At 40.6% G+C, this 17,773-nt stretch overlaps 1 protein-coding gene across 1 annotated transcript in view; it reads right to left on the reverse strand.

Annotated features, from left to right (window-relative positions):
- Window positions 1-17,773, reverse strand: part of DNAH11 (dynein axonemal heavy chain 11) — a 139,684-nt gene that overhangs the window by 33,339 nt on the left and 88,572 nt on the right. The window contains exons 56-62 of the mRNA XM_033166182.1: window positions 16,488-16,721; window positions 15,294-15,440; window positions 12,608-12,721; window positions 11,333-11,476; window positions 10,657-10,839; window positions 9,146-9,247; window positions 4,516-4,650 (exon numbers count right to left, since the gene is read on the reverse strand). Of these exons, the coding sequence (XP_033022073.1) occupies window positions 4,516-4,650; window positions 9,146-9,247; window positions 10,657-10,839; window positions 11,333-11,476; window positions 12,608-12,721; window positions 15,294-15,440; window positions 16,488-16,721 (1,059 nt within the window). The remainder of the gene's footprint in view (window positions 1-4,515; window positions 4,651-9,145; window positions 9,248-10,656; window positions 10,840-11,332; window positions 11,477-12,607; window positions 12,722-15,293; window positions 15,441-16,487; window positions 16,722-17,773) is intronic.

Raw genomic sequence — 17,773 nt, forward strand, 5'->3', positions numbered from 1 at the left:
AACCTCTTGCTGGGAAGAAACCCCAGAGTTATAACAAGATCTATGATTTGGCAGAGGGCCTTTGGCTGGTGCCTCCTTCCAAGCTTCGGCTGGTGCCTACTTTGTTTATCTTGTGGCACCAACTGAAGGCTTCCTCTTCCACCAGGTCTTCCCAATTGGTTGTGTGAGTGCTTGCAATGTAGATGTCATGCACATGGTAACATGGCCATAATGTAACATTTAATATATGGAGTGGTGATCATGGTTTAAAAAATTCTATTATTATTCCCTTTTTTGTGATCTGCCCTGACACCACTTGTGATGAGGGACAGGATACAAATCCTATAATCAATAAACAAACAGCTACACATTCACAGGCTCTCAGAGAATGAAGCTGAAATTTCAAAACACAGCTATTAAACTGAACTTCATTATGCAGAAAGTATGCCCAGCAAAGGAGATTACAACAGTTTTTGCTTTTTAAAGTAGCAGCTATTACACTCCACAATTCTATATTATTTCAATATAAAACATTCTTGCTATCTGGTATCTTTTACAGAACCTATTAGTTCCTTTCTTAAATCACTAGCTGAAGTGAACCAAACAAACCCATTAACTTGCAGGAAGGAATTTTGATTTATCCATTCTCTTTCCCTCATTGTCACTGGCTGGTAAGTCATAAACAATAAAGTGCACCTACCTCATTCTACAAACTAGCTTTGAAATCTGAAGATTTACTAAACACAGAATGATTGTCTATTTAAATCTTCAGTAATTTTACTGTACCACCCCAGCATCATAAATCACAAGTGACATTGGCTAACAAGGGTTTAAGAGTTGGAACATGTAGTGTAATAAATTTCCAGACAGTTAAAAATCACTATAATTTTATTCTAATGCATTATAGATTGCCTGTAATATCATCCTGGCCGGGGTGACCCATTTCTAATTTTGAACAGCTGTTCAGCTCGGGAGTTAGTTAATGATTAAATATAAATTGCCTGATTTATTAGTCTGAATGGTTGAGCTTCCAGGTCAATGGCATATAGACAAAATCATCAGTCTTGATGCTTTTCAGAAGTTAACTGTCTCCTGTTTAAGTCAAAAAGAATTTATTCTCCGAAGAAAAGTGTTGATGCTCTCAATTAATTGTTATATTTTCTTTTTCTTTCTTAGCTTACACACGTACTTTTAAAGTGGATAGGATTGTCACTGTTTGGTAGTAACTGAAACTTGGAGAATTCTAACACAGTAGCAACTCAAGATATAAGCAAGGCATTGCAGGACCCAATGAAGGATGTGCAATTCTTTTTTTAAAAATCTTTTACCTACTTATAATATCGATGCAATGCAATTTCCCCTTCAAAACTACTCTGGAGTAAATGTAGTAAATGCAAGCTGCAGGGCACCTCAGCTATAAATACTATTATTTTTAACAGTGCAATCCTATGCAGGTTTAATCATAAGTAAGACCACAGATTCCAGTGAGACTTACTCCTGTGCATTCTACTGGTTTCCAACAGCTCAATCCTATACATTGGATATGGGGACCTTTGGCCTACCTGGTATTGATGAACTACAACTCCCGTCATCCCTGGCCACTAGTCATGCTTGTTAGAAGTAATGCAAGTTGTAGTTCATCAACATCTGGACGTCCAAACACTTCTCACTCTTGTTATGCAGTTGTACCTTGGCTGCTGAACAGAATGCATTCCGGGAGTCCATTCAACTCCTGGAACCATTCGAAAACCAAGGCGTGGCTTCTGACTGGTTGCAGGAACAACCACAAACCACTTTTGAAATTCCTTGTGCACGTTCTCTGTGTATGCCTGTCTGTTTTCCCATGCACACAAATGGGTTCCCTGGATCCCACTGATTTCACTGGCTTAGTGCCATTATGTTAAAATTATTAAAGCATTAAAATGCAATTAAAACAACTATGTGCAAGCTAACCATTAAATCATTATCTGTTTTGATATGAAGATGCTTTTCTGCAGACGGAAATAATTAGAAAACTAAACTCCTTGAGAGGGTGGGTTTTTTTGTTAATTAAGTGTATATTCTGTACTTATTAGAATAAGATTAATGCCTTTTATGAACATAAGGAAGAAACAATGCACTGACTGTAGCCCACTTATCCAAAGGTAAGTGCATTGTGGATGCATGCAAAATGACTCCGTCCTGACCTGAGGATTATTCAGTCTCAGTGCTCATTAACCAAAAGCCGACCATGCTGTCAGAAAGTGTTCACTTTTCTGCACAGATCTAGCGACTTAGTTACAGAGACCTTTCTCTGGGGATATACAACCCATGGAGCAAACATATCACATATGATGACAAAAACAGCAGCATAATGTCTAGGGCTGGATAGCCAATTAGCCAATACACTGTATGGGAAGGCACCTGCAACAATTATCTCTCCCCCCAATATATATATATATATATATATATATATATATATATATATATATATATATATATATATATATATATATATATATATATATATATATTCTACAGTATAATTTATTCTAGAGTTCTGAAGTGTGCATACTCATAGTGCTCTTTAAAGGAACAAATAAACAATTATCTTAGCATCTCACTGGGACATATGGAAATGAACTTCTTAAGCATGTCTGGTGGTGGAGCACATGGTGATTAAGATGAAGTCCCAGTTTAAAAAAATTGATGTTAATTTCTAGCCCAGGAAATCTCTAATCTAACCAACCTATCTATTGGAGCCAGAACAGACATAGACTTTTCAGGAACCGTCCAGGAGCCGTCATCTATGAAGTTTCATCTTTTGTTCAATAAAAATTAAAATAATTCTCTACATCTTCTATTTAACGAGAGAGAGAGAAGGAATGCTATATAAGCTGCTTTTCCCAATAATGTCCCAATAAGTAGCAAACTTTCTCCTAGAGCAGTGTTTTTCAACCACTGTTCCGCGGCACACTAGTGTGCCGCGAGATGTTGCCTGGTGTGCCGTGACTTAAAAAGTGGGCAGCGAAGAGAGTGTGACAAAAACCCACCCCGGGATCTGCTCAAAGGACCAGCTGTGCCTCCCTCCACTGTGACGAGATTGAATGGAGTGGGAGAGGAGACGGCAAGCCGCTCGGAGCAGGGAGCCGCCGCTCAGCCAAGCCCGCGCGCCAAGGGCGCTATAAATAGGCGAAAAACCCGCCCCCCCAGCCAGCCAGTGAGCGAGGCCTGCCTGCTCGGCGTGCCCGATTTGCAGCGGGCAGGCAGGGACCCCTGTTGCCTGCTGGCTGTGCGCAACAAGACGGGCTTTCGCCGAGCGAGGCGGCGCTGACTCAGCCTGGGCCGAAGGAAGCGCAGGGCAATGGCGCTCAGCACCCCCCGAGAGGCAGCTGGGCCTGCCCGAGCCCCCGAGCCCGGCGGCGCCGCCGCCACGGCAGCACCAGGCGGAGGACGAGGCCGACCTCGACCCCGACCCGCAGCAGCAGCTGAGCGGCCTGGAGCCCGACGCCGGCGAGGGGATCCCGCTGCACTCGCCGTGGACCTTCTGGCTCGACAAGTAAGTGCGGAGCTGCCGGCACACCAGGTGGGGAAGGCGAGCGGCAGCGGGAGGAGGAGGAGGAGCTTGCGGCCTGGAGCTCGCCTCTCCTGCGCCGGTAGGGTGGTAAAAGGCGCGCTTGAATGAGGCGGCAGCGACGGGGGTGGGCAGCGTAGGACTGGCCTTTGTTCGCCGCCGCCTCCTCTCCTGCTCTGCTCGCTCCTTCCCCGTCCCCACGGCGAATTAATTCCCTTCTCCGCCGAGGGCAACGAAAAGGGGGGGTCTGTTCTCCAGCCCCACAGATTGCTTCACTATGCTTAAGTATTTTATAATTTTTCATATTTCTGTTTACTTACTATTTCATAATAAAGTAATTATAAAATACTTTCTTTGTGTTTATTTGATTCCTATTCAAGAGAATTACTTTATATATAGTCAATATAGGCACAGAGTTAAATTTTTTAACATTTTCTAATGGTGGTGTGCCTCGAGATTTTTTTCATGTAACAAGTGTGCCTTTGCCCAAAAAAGGTTGAAAAACACTGTCCTAGAGTTCAGATCAAGGAGTCTCACTGCTGCATGTAACTGGAAGGTGAAATCTTTGGTGCACACTTTATAAGGAGCGATGAGGACGATTACTTAAGTAGTAAGGTAGATTCTTCTTATGCTCAATGGAAATGTGTTTCACAAAGTTCAGTCCTGGTACTGAAAACTGGTTCTGGAGCTAAGCTCCAATAAACTCTGCCTCAAATTAATCCTTTCGTGTGCACACATTAACCTACATCACTCCAGTAGGTAGGGAAGGAGAGCAAGCAAGGTGCTCCCTGCTGGGGCAGCCTGCACAATATCCATGTTGCCATATTGGTTAGTGTTTCCCCTCTTCCTGTTAGTTTAAAGCGGCTCTCATTTCACCTGACACTCCAGAAATATTTCATTTCACCAAGACCCTTCTCTTGAATACAGGTTTGCCTGCTTTGATCAGAACTCCTGAGAATGATATTAATGAATATCCTACTTGCCTCAAGTCCTTTAACAAGCCTGTTAGCCAGCTCTATAGTCTTATTGGTTCGGCCGACATCTTCTTGACATCTGACTTTTTCTGCTGTTGCTTTTTCAAAGGATGCTGTGAGTTTGCACAGATTGCGATCCAGTTCCTAAAGAGAGAGTTAGTTTTCATTCATTCATTCATTCATTCATCATTCATTCTTCACATACTCCTGTTGGTGAATAAGAAGAATAATGGTAATACTTTCATACAGAAGCCTCACCAAAACTGCAGGCCACAAGTGTCAAATGTTTTATGCTATTTGCCTCACTACTATTTCCTTCATCTTCTCTCACTCATTTCCCTTGGACATCTCATGTCGCATTTATAATCCATGCAAGAATCTCAGTTGCCCATATCATGCCCCCTAGCTGCCATCGTCTCAGCTGCTGATGTCACAACCTTTGATGTTAAGAAAGCTTTAGTCGACATAGTCGCTTTGGCAACAGAGAAACAGCTGGATCCACATTCTAAACTCTTTGAGCAATTTATGCAAATATAGGAGGACTTTCAAAAGACATATTGCTCGTGCAGGTCATTTGAAATGGACAGAACTCCTGAGATGCTTATCAGATAAAATCCATCCGAAACTTTCAATGATGTTAAGTGACTTTTGCCAACATGTCTATTAGTGCCTGATAGAAAGTGCAGTCCAGAACAGCTGGAGGGCACTAGACAGTCGAAGGCTGATGCAAGTATTTTATCTTGGTATTCTGTGTTCCACTATAACCTCAAGAATATGTTGCATTTTGCAATCGTATAAAATCTAGCTATAATCTCAGAGCCATTGTAATGTATTTTATAGCCACAGATTGGGAGATCAACCAAAGCTAATTCAGGAATCATAGGGGGTGGGGGAAACCCAAGAGTTATAAAATTGGGAGTGATAAAATTGTAGAGAAGTGAAATAGCCGCAATGCCTGGTTAACCAAATACACAAGTGTGACTAGAATTCATGTGGGTAATGAGGTAGCTGATCCAATTTTGTTTATGGAGGCATTTATGGTAATGATTTGAAGGTTGACCCATTCTGCATGGCAAAATGCCACCAGCTCTTCCGAGAGCTTTTAAATCGAGACTTGAGCAATGTGGAACATTAACCGCGATCCTATGATGTTTAATGGACTATGAACAAGTCTTGAATGTAGCAAGTAGCAAGAAGGCTAATGTGGACACCTGCCCCCCCCCCAGCATATTTCTAGTGCCAAGAACTGAATAAAATACCAACAGGCTCTTTTTTGAGAGTGTGGGGGGTAGGGAGCAAGTCTGTTTCTATGAAGATGGATCTTATATTTCTCATGGAGGGGAATAATCAGCAAAGTTTGTTTGCTGTTCATTAGATGGGAATTACAGGCTAACTCCTTCCCATATTTTTCTAGTTGCCTTTGATTATTTTTTCCCTGCATTCTGGGCCCGCAAAACTTGTGAATCATCATGCCAAATCCAGCTCATCAGCTATGTAGGGCAATTCACCAACAGCTTAATAAACTTCTTGTTCTTTTGTGCCTGCCTGTGGGATTGCCTTGTATTAAGCAGGTCCTAATAGGTGGTGGGCAATGCATGGCTCTGTGGGTTGTGAGTTGTGTAGTCTTGGAACTGTTCTTTATGATTCAAGTGCCAGGTTGGATGATGTTGAGATAGGGTTCTTTTTTAAAACATGTAGCCTGTACCTGGGTATGCCAGAATGCAATTCAGGAAGATGAAAATGTAAATGATTACATGCTGGGGCCATTTAACGCTTCTGAGCTTTTCCTTTCCTGCAGTCAATTGACAGTGGGAAAAGGGCTGAGTGCAAATGGACTGCCAAAATTTTATGTGCATGGGAGGTGAAACTGGTGGAGCCATTTCACCAACAGTTCTCCACAAGGTGACGGAATGCTCCAACAGGAAGAAAAGTCTCTCCTGAGAAATATTTTGCTTAACATTAATTGAACCAACACCACCAAGAAGGAAAGGAGGACTGGAAGAAGCAGAGCCAGAACTCCCATTGCTTTCTTCAACAATATTAAAACCGAATCCACAACTGAGTCCAAAATTCTTCACCACAAAAAATGTATATTATATGGTAGGGCTTGAGATTCTCCAGCAATCTGGGGTGTCTGTGAAAAAGAAGATTCTCACATAATTGATCAGAAAACACTTTTCTGTGAAACTGGTCCAGTCCTATCAGCTCACTAAAGTTCCACATAGTAGTGTACTAATATCTAGCAAAGTTGTTATCCATAGTCAAGTGTCCTCTAAGATTTACTTACAGGTACCATTCAACAAAAGGTACTTTCCAGTGTTAATGAAAACCTTCCTGCCAGATTTAACCTTCATTCTCTCTTCTAAGCATGGCTGGAGATTAGGAATTAATTACGCCTTAACTGCCCTTTGGAAACTCTCATTTAATTGTCAGTTTTGTTCCTGGGAGGCTTTAATAAAAGATTTACCCCCTGGGGGGGGGAGCAGGACTTTTCATTTTAAACACAGAAGAAATTAATTAAAGGCACAGTAGCTCTAAAATTGTTGAGGACTTTTCTTTAGGAGCATTCCAGCATGGGAGTCTGGGTTAGAATGCTGGCACACTTAGGCACACACTTCTGAATCACTGGTTGCTAATCCAGTTGCCAAAATGTTATACAGTCGTACCTTGGGTTACGTACGCTTCGGGTTGTGTACTTTTCGGGTTACGAACTCCACTAACCCGGAAACGCAACCCGAAGCGTGGCGATTCGCACATGCGCAGAAGCGTTTTCACACTCCATGCATGCGCAGAAGCGATTTTGGGGGGGGGGTTGGTATGCGCATGCACAGAACGAATTATTCGGGTTACGCCTTTTCGGGTTATGTACTGTAACCTGGAACGAATTAAGGACGTAACCCGGGGTACCACTGTATAGTAAAACAAAACAAAAAACCAAAACTTAAGATTTGTGAGAAGGCAGCCTGGTATACAGTAGTTTTAGTCAGCTTCAAAATGAAGCCAGTTTGGGAAATCCACACAAACCTTTCTCGATTATTGCAGACCAGACTGAAGAGTGAAATTTCAAAGCAACTGAAAGCTTTGGTTACAACTTAATTTTGTTTGGTGTCATTTCATTGGCTTTTGAGTTTGAGAAATATGTTTGGGGAAATTGAGGCTACAATCCTGAACACCATTAAAAGGGGATTAGGCCCCAATGAACACAGTGAGGCTTACTTCTGCATAAAAGGTGGATGTAGGAGCATTCCAAGGGGGTTGTGTTGCCCGCCCTGCAGTCTGCTCAGAGACCTCTTACATCCATAGGTGAATTGCACTCTAAAATACGTTTTAACAACATTTATTGCCTCTAAATGTGAATAGACAGTCTTTGGATACCAATGTGCAATGTGGTACTAAATGCAGGGGCTTGGCTAGGGTACAGAGGCCACAGCTTAAACTTTTCTGCACCACATAGATAGAAGCAAAGTTTACATATTAAAGACGTACAAAGAGTTGTGTGGATTGAAATAAACCTTTTGAATCATGTAAAATATTTTCATGGAAAGATGTAAAAATAATAATATCTGTTTCAACAACATTAATTTTGCTGTTGCATACAGCTGACAAGGATTTAATTTGTCATTTTGAAATATATTTTAGCAGGCATTAAAAATGAAGGGTTGTTAGCACAGTGCCATCCAAATTGATGATGTGTTATTGATTACCAAGTAATAGCTGCAACATTTATTAATCATTACAGAAAATTACTAGGTAAAAAGAATACTTCTGTATGAAAAATTAGAACCACGCTTTCCCAATAGAAAAGCACTGGTTTATGGGACAGGATTCCATTGGAAATCCATAAAATGGGGACGACTACCTGTGACTCTATTTTTCAAAGGCGTTAGGTTTGCTGAACGATAGAAAGAATAGTAGGCCAATAAATGGCAAACAGACATAATGCTGAGGGATGCATTGAGAACTGAAGGCCAATGAGCAAATGGATCAAGTATTGATAAAGGATGCTACTTGGTAGAAAAGTTACCACCATACAAATGTACAAGGCACAGCATCTAATCTCATTATAAGCACTGGCCGAGAACTCAGATTAAGGAGTGAGGAATAGGCTACATAGTTGAATTTGAAAGTAGTTGAGATCTTTAATTATATTTTGAAAGGGTGGGTTAATCAAAATAGCACACAATTTATCTTGCAAGTAATAGGAGGTCATATCCCTCATGGCTAGAATTTGCTTTGAATTAATCTAGTAGGAGACTAGTTTTGTATCTTGCACATTTGCAAAAAGTGATCAATAACAATTATATTTATTTAAATAAATGTATATTATGTAAAAATGTGGCTGAATGGGTTTGGGGGGAAATTCTCTCATTTCATGTTAAAAGATTCAGTGCCCACCCCAAACAAAAAAGGAAGATATATTCAATTGGTTTATTTGGGGGGGGGGAATGCAATAATGTCCAATATAACTATACCATATATTAGACACCAAAACAATAGCTTCAAAACCTGGCAAGGCTAGAAAGCAATGAAACACTTTATCTTTACAGACAGCCTCTGTGCATTGCCACAAAGAATGCTAGCTTGTTAGATTTGCTTCGAAGTAGTGGAAGATTAGGACTGGAGTAAGGCTACAACCTACCCCAAGTTTTTTCCTGATGGCTTCCAGCTTTTCAGTAGCTGCTGCAAGTTCGGCATTTGCTTGGGCCAATGCTTGGCGTTTTGGCTCCACATCACAGTATACCTGGGAATTCCAGTATTAGAAATTCTTAAAACTATGGTAACACAAAAATGTTTTAACAAGAAGTGATGAAACGGTCATGTTTTTATCGCAAGGTGATCCACCTTCAGCTGTTTCCACAGTTTATTAGACAATATCTCAGCCGGAATTGATCGCACCCTCCCTTCTTTTCAAGTTTTCAAGACACACTTGCAAGTCATAGAAAGAAACTTCCCAGACCAGATAAATTGGATGCATTAGATATACATTTAATTAAAAGTAACATCCTGGAATATGATAGATAATCTAATACTTGTATTTCAGTAACCATTTGATATCAGATTGCTCTGCATTGGTTATTTGGTGCATCACTATTCTAGTCTCTAATATGATTAGAAGTCTTTTCCTTCCTTTGCTGAAACGTCTGGTGTCTCTAGGGGAGGCTGGTTTTCTTTTTTAAGGACAAACAGAGCATTGGCCCATCAACTTCAACTTGCCCCCAGCCTCCCTTGCCTGGCTTCTTATTTACAAGAGGAGAATACATTGCCTGTTCGTTTCTTCCTCCTCAGTCTCAGTTTTGCCTTTGTAGAACTAATGAGGGAGGAGGATGCAGAATGAGTTGGTTTTGCTGGTCACTGGCTGCAATTCTGCCCATCATTAGCTCTAGCTTCACCTACTGTTGACCTTCTAGCCTTCTACCCTACCCATCCCATCCAGCCACCATTGGTTTTCTATCGTTACATTGCAAGGTGCTTTATGAACCCAACATCCTACCCCTTATGAGGTTTAAAAAGCAGTACTTGATGGTATACTGAAAAAGATGGTGGCATGATTTTTTTTTTAAATACTGGGTTGTATCCAGACTGTATCAGCCATTCTTTAGCCTCACTAAAACCAAGTTAATGATATGCTAATCATGCATGATTTAAGTCCCATTGCTTTCACTGTACCCACACACATATCACAAGGTTGGTTCTCTATGATGTGCCATAGCCTGAAAACTTGACTTTGCCATGCCGTTCTTAACATTCTAATAGAGTGCCAAATACTATTCAGCATTTCCATGGTGCATTTAGAGTGTTCAAAGTGTTTAACAGACATTATTTCACTAATGATGGTAACACCCCGATAAGGCATTTTCCAGTGCTTTTGAGGCTGAGAGATGGGGACTTGCATAAGACCACCTGGTGAGTTCATGGTGAAGTGGAAGCTTGAACTGAACTAGCTCACATATCTTAGCAGCTAGATCATAGCTTAAGAGGGACATCCATTTGATATGTTATAATAAAAATATGTTACACAAAGTTTGTGCCCTGTGCAATCTTCATCTTGCTATTCTCTGCTGAAAATATTGCTTCTCCAATGAGCAGCTACCCAATACCTAAGCTATTCCCCCAATTTATTTCTCCAGTTGCAACAAACACATTCAGTACCTCATAGAATTTTACTATGTTGATAACCCAAGCACAGAGACCAGCTGCTGCAAATGACTTAGTGCGAACCAGGTTTGGGTTGAATTCCGTGTCTTTCAAGTAATGTTCTTTGACCACTTTTAGACAATTCCCTGGGATGTGCTCCTTGTCATAGTTAATTAAAGCTTGCAAGAATTCATCAACCTGGAAGGCAGTTAATGCACTTAACATTATTACTGTTGAATAACACTTCAAGCCTGCAAGTCGATTTCAAAATACAAAAGGTTAAAACCCAAACAAGTGTAGTGACCCCCATTTTTAAAATAGCAAATAAGTATTGATCTAAAGAGTAAGCCATTTTATGCATATTCACTTGCAAATGATAAGTAGAATCCTAGAAGCATAGAATTGTAGAGTTGGAAGGGACCACAAGGATCATCGAGTGAACTCTCTGCTGTGCAGGAATATTTTGCCCAACGTGGGGCTCAAACCCACAACCCTGAGGAAGTTTACTCCTGTGTCTCAATATATACATGAACATTATTACAGTGGTACCTTGGGTTAAGTACGCTTCAGGTTAAGAACGGACCTCCAGAACGAATTAAGTACTTAACTCGAGGTACCACTGTATTTAAATTCAGGTTCATATCATCATGTTGCAATGCAATTTAATAGATAGTGATAATGTTTCAAGAACCTTTCCCATGAAGAGTTTAGCTGCTTTCCAGGTTCGGTCTTTCGGTACTTTCCCTTTATTCGCCAGTAGGACCATTACAGCAGCTGTAACGTTGGTCACTGCAATTGGTGGGTTAGGGAAGGCTTTCAGTTCAGAAAGGTTCACCTGAAGAACAGCAACAAAGATGGTGCTGAAAGAAAGCCAAACGCATGCTGGGAGAACAAAGGGCATTTTGACAATTTGAAGAGATTGGCAGGGGTTAGGATTGCTCTGCCTAAGTATGCTTGGGGAAAGCTGCATGGACATAGGTGTGTTGGTGGCAAGGCTCAACCTAAGGCATTCCAGGGGTTCAGCCAGGGGTGCCCTTGGATCGGCTGACAGTCAATGTAACTACGGAGGGAATAAAAGACACAAGCTCCATCTTCACCTTGCACCCTAGCTGGCAGAGTTTTGGAGATGGCAGATTGTCCACCAGTTAACTCCTGTCCCAATCCCATTTATGATTGTTCCGTAACTTGGCTATCTGTGATCCCCTTCCTCTACTAAAGCTAAAGATAAGCAGAGAACAAATGAAAACTGTAAGAATATAATGGGTGTTATTGTATCAGAGCAAAAGATCATACATTGCAACATTCTGCACCCAATATATAGTCACAACTGGGATGCCACTGTTTCCATGGTTGCATAAGAGATACTAAGTTCTAATGGGGGAAATATTAATTGGTTTGGATATTTTTGTGTTATTAATTATACTGTTCTGTGTTTAACTAGGATAAGCGTAGCACATTTTATCACACAGTGGAGCTAGAAGGTTGTTTGTTTCTCGCAAGTAGATACAATTCCAAATGGAATCTGATGCAAAAACTGATCGCTAGAATGGGTTCATGAAGTCTTTCATCTTTCATTAAAACTATCGAATTGATACACCTCATTGTCACAAAAGGTAGATTCAAAAACACAGAAGTGTTGAAAAGATTACCCAGGGCCAATTAATGTGCTTGGGGCACTGGTAAAATGCAACATATCCAAACTGAAGGAATGCTGTTTGGATAACATGAAATAATATAATATAGCTTGGCATTCATTACATGAAAAATGGAATAATCTGGAAAGACCGACAAAGAGAAAAAGACTTAAGTCTGCTCCATGAGAGCATGAAAACTACCCTAGTAATTATCTCAAACACTACATTCTTGGAAAAGTGAGCAGGCTTATTTGGGGCAGCGGGGTGTGTGTGTGAGAATTTGCAGTCAACAGGTCACATGGCAGACAACCATACCATAGTTTGCTATTTACCTTATTAAGTGTATTTAAAGCTGCAGTAGCAGCCACCAGGGCAGGTTCTGCTTTCACCAGGTCATCCTCACACTCTTTCTGTTTCTGAGATACTTCTGCTTGGATGGCAACAACCTATTTGAACACAAACTCTTAAGTTTTGACTAAGGCGGCAATCACGGAATTAACTTCTTCAAAGTAGGCTCTAATTAAATCAGTTGAGACTTAATTCTGAGCAAAAACGGTTAGGAATAAAATGTAGGGAAGGCAGTGACTTCCTGACATTGCAATACAGCCATACCTCGGGTTGCGAACGCTTTGGGTTGTGTACTTTTGAGTTGCGTACTCCGCAAACCCGGAAGTAAAGATCGCCGTGCCACACACGCACAGAGCGTTCCACGCGGTCTGCGCATGCGCAGAAGCGTGCGCAATTCGCGCATGTGCAAAAGCGTGATATCGCGCTTTCGCAGATGCACAAAATGGACGTTTGGGTTGCATACTTTTCGGGGTGCGAACGGCACACCGGAATGGATCAGGCACGTAACCCGAGGTACCACTGTATTGCTAAAGCTATTATTAAAACTAATTTATTTATCATGTTCTGTACATGATGAACCACTTTTATTTCAACAGGTTAAAAAAAAAAAAAAGAGATGACCAGTGTTTATTTTTGCAATATGTACCATTAAAATGTTTCTGGATCTCTATAGTTGAAAGATGTATCTGTTGCCCAATGCCCTCCTAATTTGAATAAATTACATTGTTTAATCTTTGTAGACCAATTTAAGCCTTTTGAGGCAGTTTTAATTAATTTAATAATGATAAATGATAATAATAATAATGTTTCTCCAGCCACTCTGGGCGGCTTACAGCATTATAAAAATTTGTAAAAACATAAGACATTAAAAAATTCCCGATACAGTTCTGCCTTCAGATGTCTTCTAAAAATCAGATAGTTGTTTATTTCCTTGACATCTGATGGGAGGGTGTTCCACAGGGCGGGCGCCACTACCAACAAGGTTTTAAATTTATTATAATCAGTGATATGTTGATCATTCATTTTTAAAGTGTTTTAGGCAAGCAGTTAAGGAAATATAGGATGAGGTACTTTGAGGGTCACAAAAAGTAAGTCTTATTCTTGAAAGTGTTGACAGGAAGTTATCTCCTGATAATCACACTATGTGCTGAAGCTTATTACTTTAAAAAGTGTGTTGTGAAACATGTCAACAGCATCCCCCAATCCTAACACCATCAGAACAACTTGGTCTGTACAGTGATCCCTAGATAGCAGATATCCTCTCTAAAGGGTAGCCAGAGGGGATATTTGATCTTAGTCCTAAATTCCACAGCCCTGCCTGCTTTTTTGAGAGGAATAGGCAACATTTCCCCCACACCTCATCACTAGAATGGGTGGAAACTCTGCCTTTTACATTTTGCAGATGCCAGAGCTGGGGTGTTGAGGGCTATAAATGCTGGATTTGTGGGTGCAGGTGTGCTGCAGGCGTGCTTGGGAGTGTATGTATGAGTGGGGCTCTGAACATTGTAAAAACAGGGTCAGTCCAAAGACCAAAAATGGTGTCCAGAGGCAAACTGTGGTCACTGATGATGTCCATCACTACATCTTTGGGAATTTAACTATGTACCGTGTGAAGAAGCATTTCCTTTAGTCTAACCCAGTGATGGCCAAACTTGGCCCTCCAGCTGTTTGGGGACTACAACTCCCATCATCCCTAGCTAACAGGACCAGCGGTCAGGGATGATGGGAACTGTAGCCCCAAAACAGCTCGAGGGCCAAGTTTGGCCATCACTGGGTTAGACTCTAACCTGAATCTCTCAACACTCAGCCTCATTGGATGACCCCATGTGCTAGTATCATGAGATCTTACTCATGCAATAAGCCTTCATGGCAGCTCCCAGCCGCTGCCAAGCTATTCCTGATGGCTGGGGGATCCATCAGCGTGGTGTGGGATGTGGCACAGGGCCTGTAGCAGGAGAGTTCAAAGGAAATACGGGGAATGAGTGGAAATGCCTTTTGGCTCATGGTTCCTAAGTTGTTCTGGTTTACAAGTCATTAGGTTGGGAAATAGCAAGATGTGACACTTTCTTTCTTTTTTTAATGATACTTTCAGTATGCATCTAGTTTTATGTAACAGAACTAAAAAAGTATCTTGGTTAATGAAGCCAAATATAAGTAATGTTAATGTGAAACACGAGTTCAGTATGCAGAAGAAAAGGACACGGAATCTGGACAGCTAATGCTGAACCCCAGAAAGTACATCACAGAATGCAAAATTTGGAAGTGAAACTGCAGGTCAGTGAAATGGACTTCAAGAACAATTGAGCTGTTCAATTGAACTAAAAAAAAAAAAAGCCTTTAAAAACCTGAAGTGCTCAGAGATGACTCTCTGACCTTTACTGTATTACATACAGGCCTGATTCCCAAGATCCCCATCCATTATATGCTTGAATGAGTTCAGTGCTTATTGTTCTTTCATATCATTAAAAGAGCTAAAAGGTTGGAAAAATGCATAATGTAAAGAAAGGTCAAGTGGTAATCATGGTGTGAAATGTTGAAACATGTGTAAGTATAATAATTCTTCAGATTTTATGCTCCCTGGAGAGGTAGGTGTTCAAAATTGTTCACCTACAAAGGTTTATTCTGTACTAAATATAGCTCAACAACACTAAATTGTGGAATTGCACTGACCTTTTGCTCCTCTGCATCAGCGATGGCCTTTTCCTTGCTCACTTTCTCAGTCTGAAGCCCTATCTTGGTAATCAAAGCTTCAGCATCTTGATTTCTCAGTTGCAGTTCTGCCTCTTGAGAGGCAAGTCTGTGTTTTAAGTCCTCCACCTAAAGAACAGCAAAGGTATTAGTTTGGAACAGGTGTTTCTGGAAACCGTGTTTAGTAGAGACAGCTTTCTGAAAAGGTGGGTTCTCAACAGCTGGATATCAATGAGAGCGTTTTTGTGACTATTAACTGAAACAAGACCCCAAGTAATGATTTGATCTGCCTTAATTGCTTAATAAGTGAACACTGTGGGGCACACTTTTTTTTCTTCCCTTCCCTTTATCCATTACAGAAATGCATACTTGCCTCTCTTCAAGCAGTTAAAAGAAAGCACACAGAGCTCCCAGTTTTAAAAGACAGAATGAACATCTAAACCAGGTTTACTATTATATTATTGGTATGTTTCATACACTCATAATCACTGAACTGAGACTGTGTATTAATTGAAGTATTGATTGCTAGTATTACACTCTACTAAAAAGGGGAAATTACCTGTACAAAGCTCAGTAATTTACCATTTTCCAGGGAGAACAGGTCTAATAAAGAACATGAGTTATGATAACTAAATAAAAATCCCATGTTCAGAGGCGGTGTATCACTGGATATCAGTTTCTTAGGGAACAAACTATAGGAGAAAGCTCTTGCCCTCAAGACTTGGCTTATGGGTTTCCTAGAGCCTGGCCTCTGCTGGAAGCAGAGAAGATGATGGAGTAGAATATTAAATGGGCCCTTGCTCAGATATCCAACTGGAATGTTACTTGGAATGAGACCTACTTTCATGATAAACCATGGGTGTATTAGCCGTCTCTGGGACACGGCTTCTGCGGCTTCCGATTGAGTGCAGAAAGCTCCTGCAGCCAATCGGAAGCTGTGCCTTGGTTTTCGAACTGTTTCAGGAGTCGAAGTCCAGGCTCTTGGACTTACCTAATATTGTTGTTGCTCCTCTTAATTTCATTTATGAATTACTGTCCATTAGGCACCCTGGAGCAATTTACTATATAAAGGAATTTGCAATTATATAAGAGAGCAGCTGCTATGAATTGTGATTAATTACTGCTACTGTTTACTGCTGCTGCTACTACTACTACTACTACTACTACTATTACTACCTGAGAAGCTGTTGTTTTCAGCTTCTGAATGCCATTCACAAGCCGTTCCTTGTGCTGGGACATTTTCTGGATTTTCTTCTCCAGGAGGTTCTTATAAAGCATGATTTGTTCCAGAAAGCTTTTGGGAGTTGTATAGTTGTATCTCCTCTCATTCAGCCGAAACTTTGCACTCATCTCATTTACACTGGTGTGAGCATAGGCCATGAAATGGCAAATAGAGTCATGAAACTGGGGCTGAAAACATAAAAGAGCATGAAAGGGCATTTAAATTTCAAGTGTTAAAAATTCAGCTAATGAAATATATAGTCAACTGCAGCAGAAACTACTGATTCTAAGACAAGTATGCACAAACATATGACTTTTAACATTTAAAAGTACCTAGACATCTATAAAACATTGTTTTTCATTATATGAATATTGTGTATTTATGTACAGTATGTCTCTACATGTGATACACACACACACACACACACACCACTTAAATTGCTGCACTATCAATGTAAGCAATTTCCATTTTGTCCTCAGTGACTTCTACCATACTTAACTTTCTAATTTGTGGAATCACATCTCCCTCATTTTAATGATAATTTATTGCATTCAGTACAAGATGTACCCAGTTCAATTAATCAGGGGAAACTTAAAAATCAATTAATATGAATTAAATGAGCTACTGCAACTCTTAGAAAAGTCACACATAATTTACCAAAGAATTGTCAATAATACTTAGGAGATCTTTAGGAAAATTACTCATGAGCGGTTGTTGATACAGCTAAACGTTTCGAGCCAGCATAATTAATATTACAAACAGGTTCATTTAGACAACTTGTAATTTATCTCCGAAACCAAACTTATTTTTAAACACAGCTTCTTTAAAAAGAGCTGCTTTTAAACTATAGTAATGAGAGTGCAATTTAAATACAAAGAATCAGTATGTGTTGGGTGCAAAGTGACCAAACTCCTGTTTCCCCAAAGAAATGTTTTGTCTATGTTCAAATAACTTTTTGATGAGACCAGAATCCGCCTTAGAGCTTAAGAGGCTAAATTACTCAGCCCAACATTTTCTCTCTTCTGCAAGTGCCCTCTCTCTCTCTCTCTGCCATGGGGACTTTCTTACAGAACGACTGGCTTCTTCCCAGCCATGATCCTTATGAGAGACCTTTAGGCAGCAGTTCTGAAAAGCCTTTGGTAACAACAGTTTCATTTTAAAACCAGCCTGGGTAGAAGCTGGTTCCGGTAGAGCTGGAAGTGGCTTGAGACAACTTGTCCTGGTGGGGCAAAATAACTAT

The sequence above is a fragment of the Lacerta agilis genome, chromosome 12 (genome assembly GCF_009819535.1).
Source record: "Lacerta agilis isolate rLacAgi1 chromosome 12, rLacAgi1.pri, whole genome shotgun sequence".
NCBI lineage: Eukaryota > Metazoa > Chordata > Lepidosauria > Squamata > Lacertidae > Lacerta > Lacerta agilis.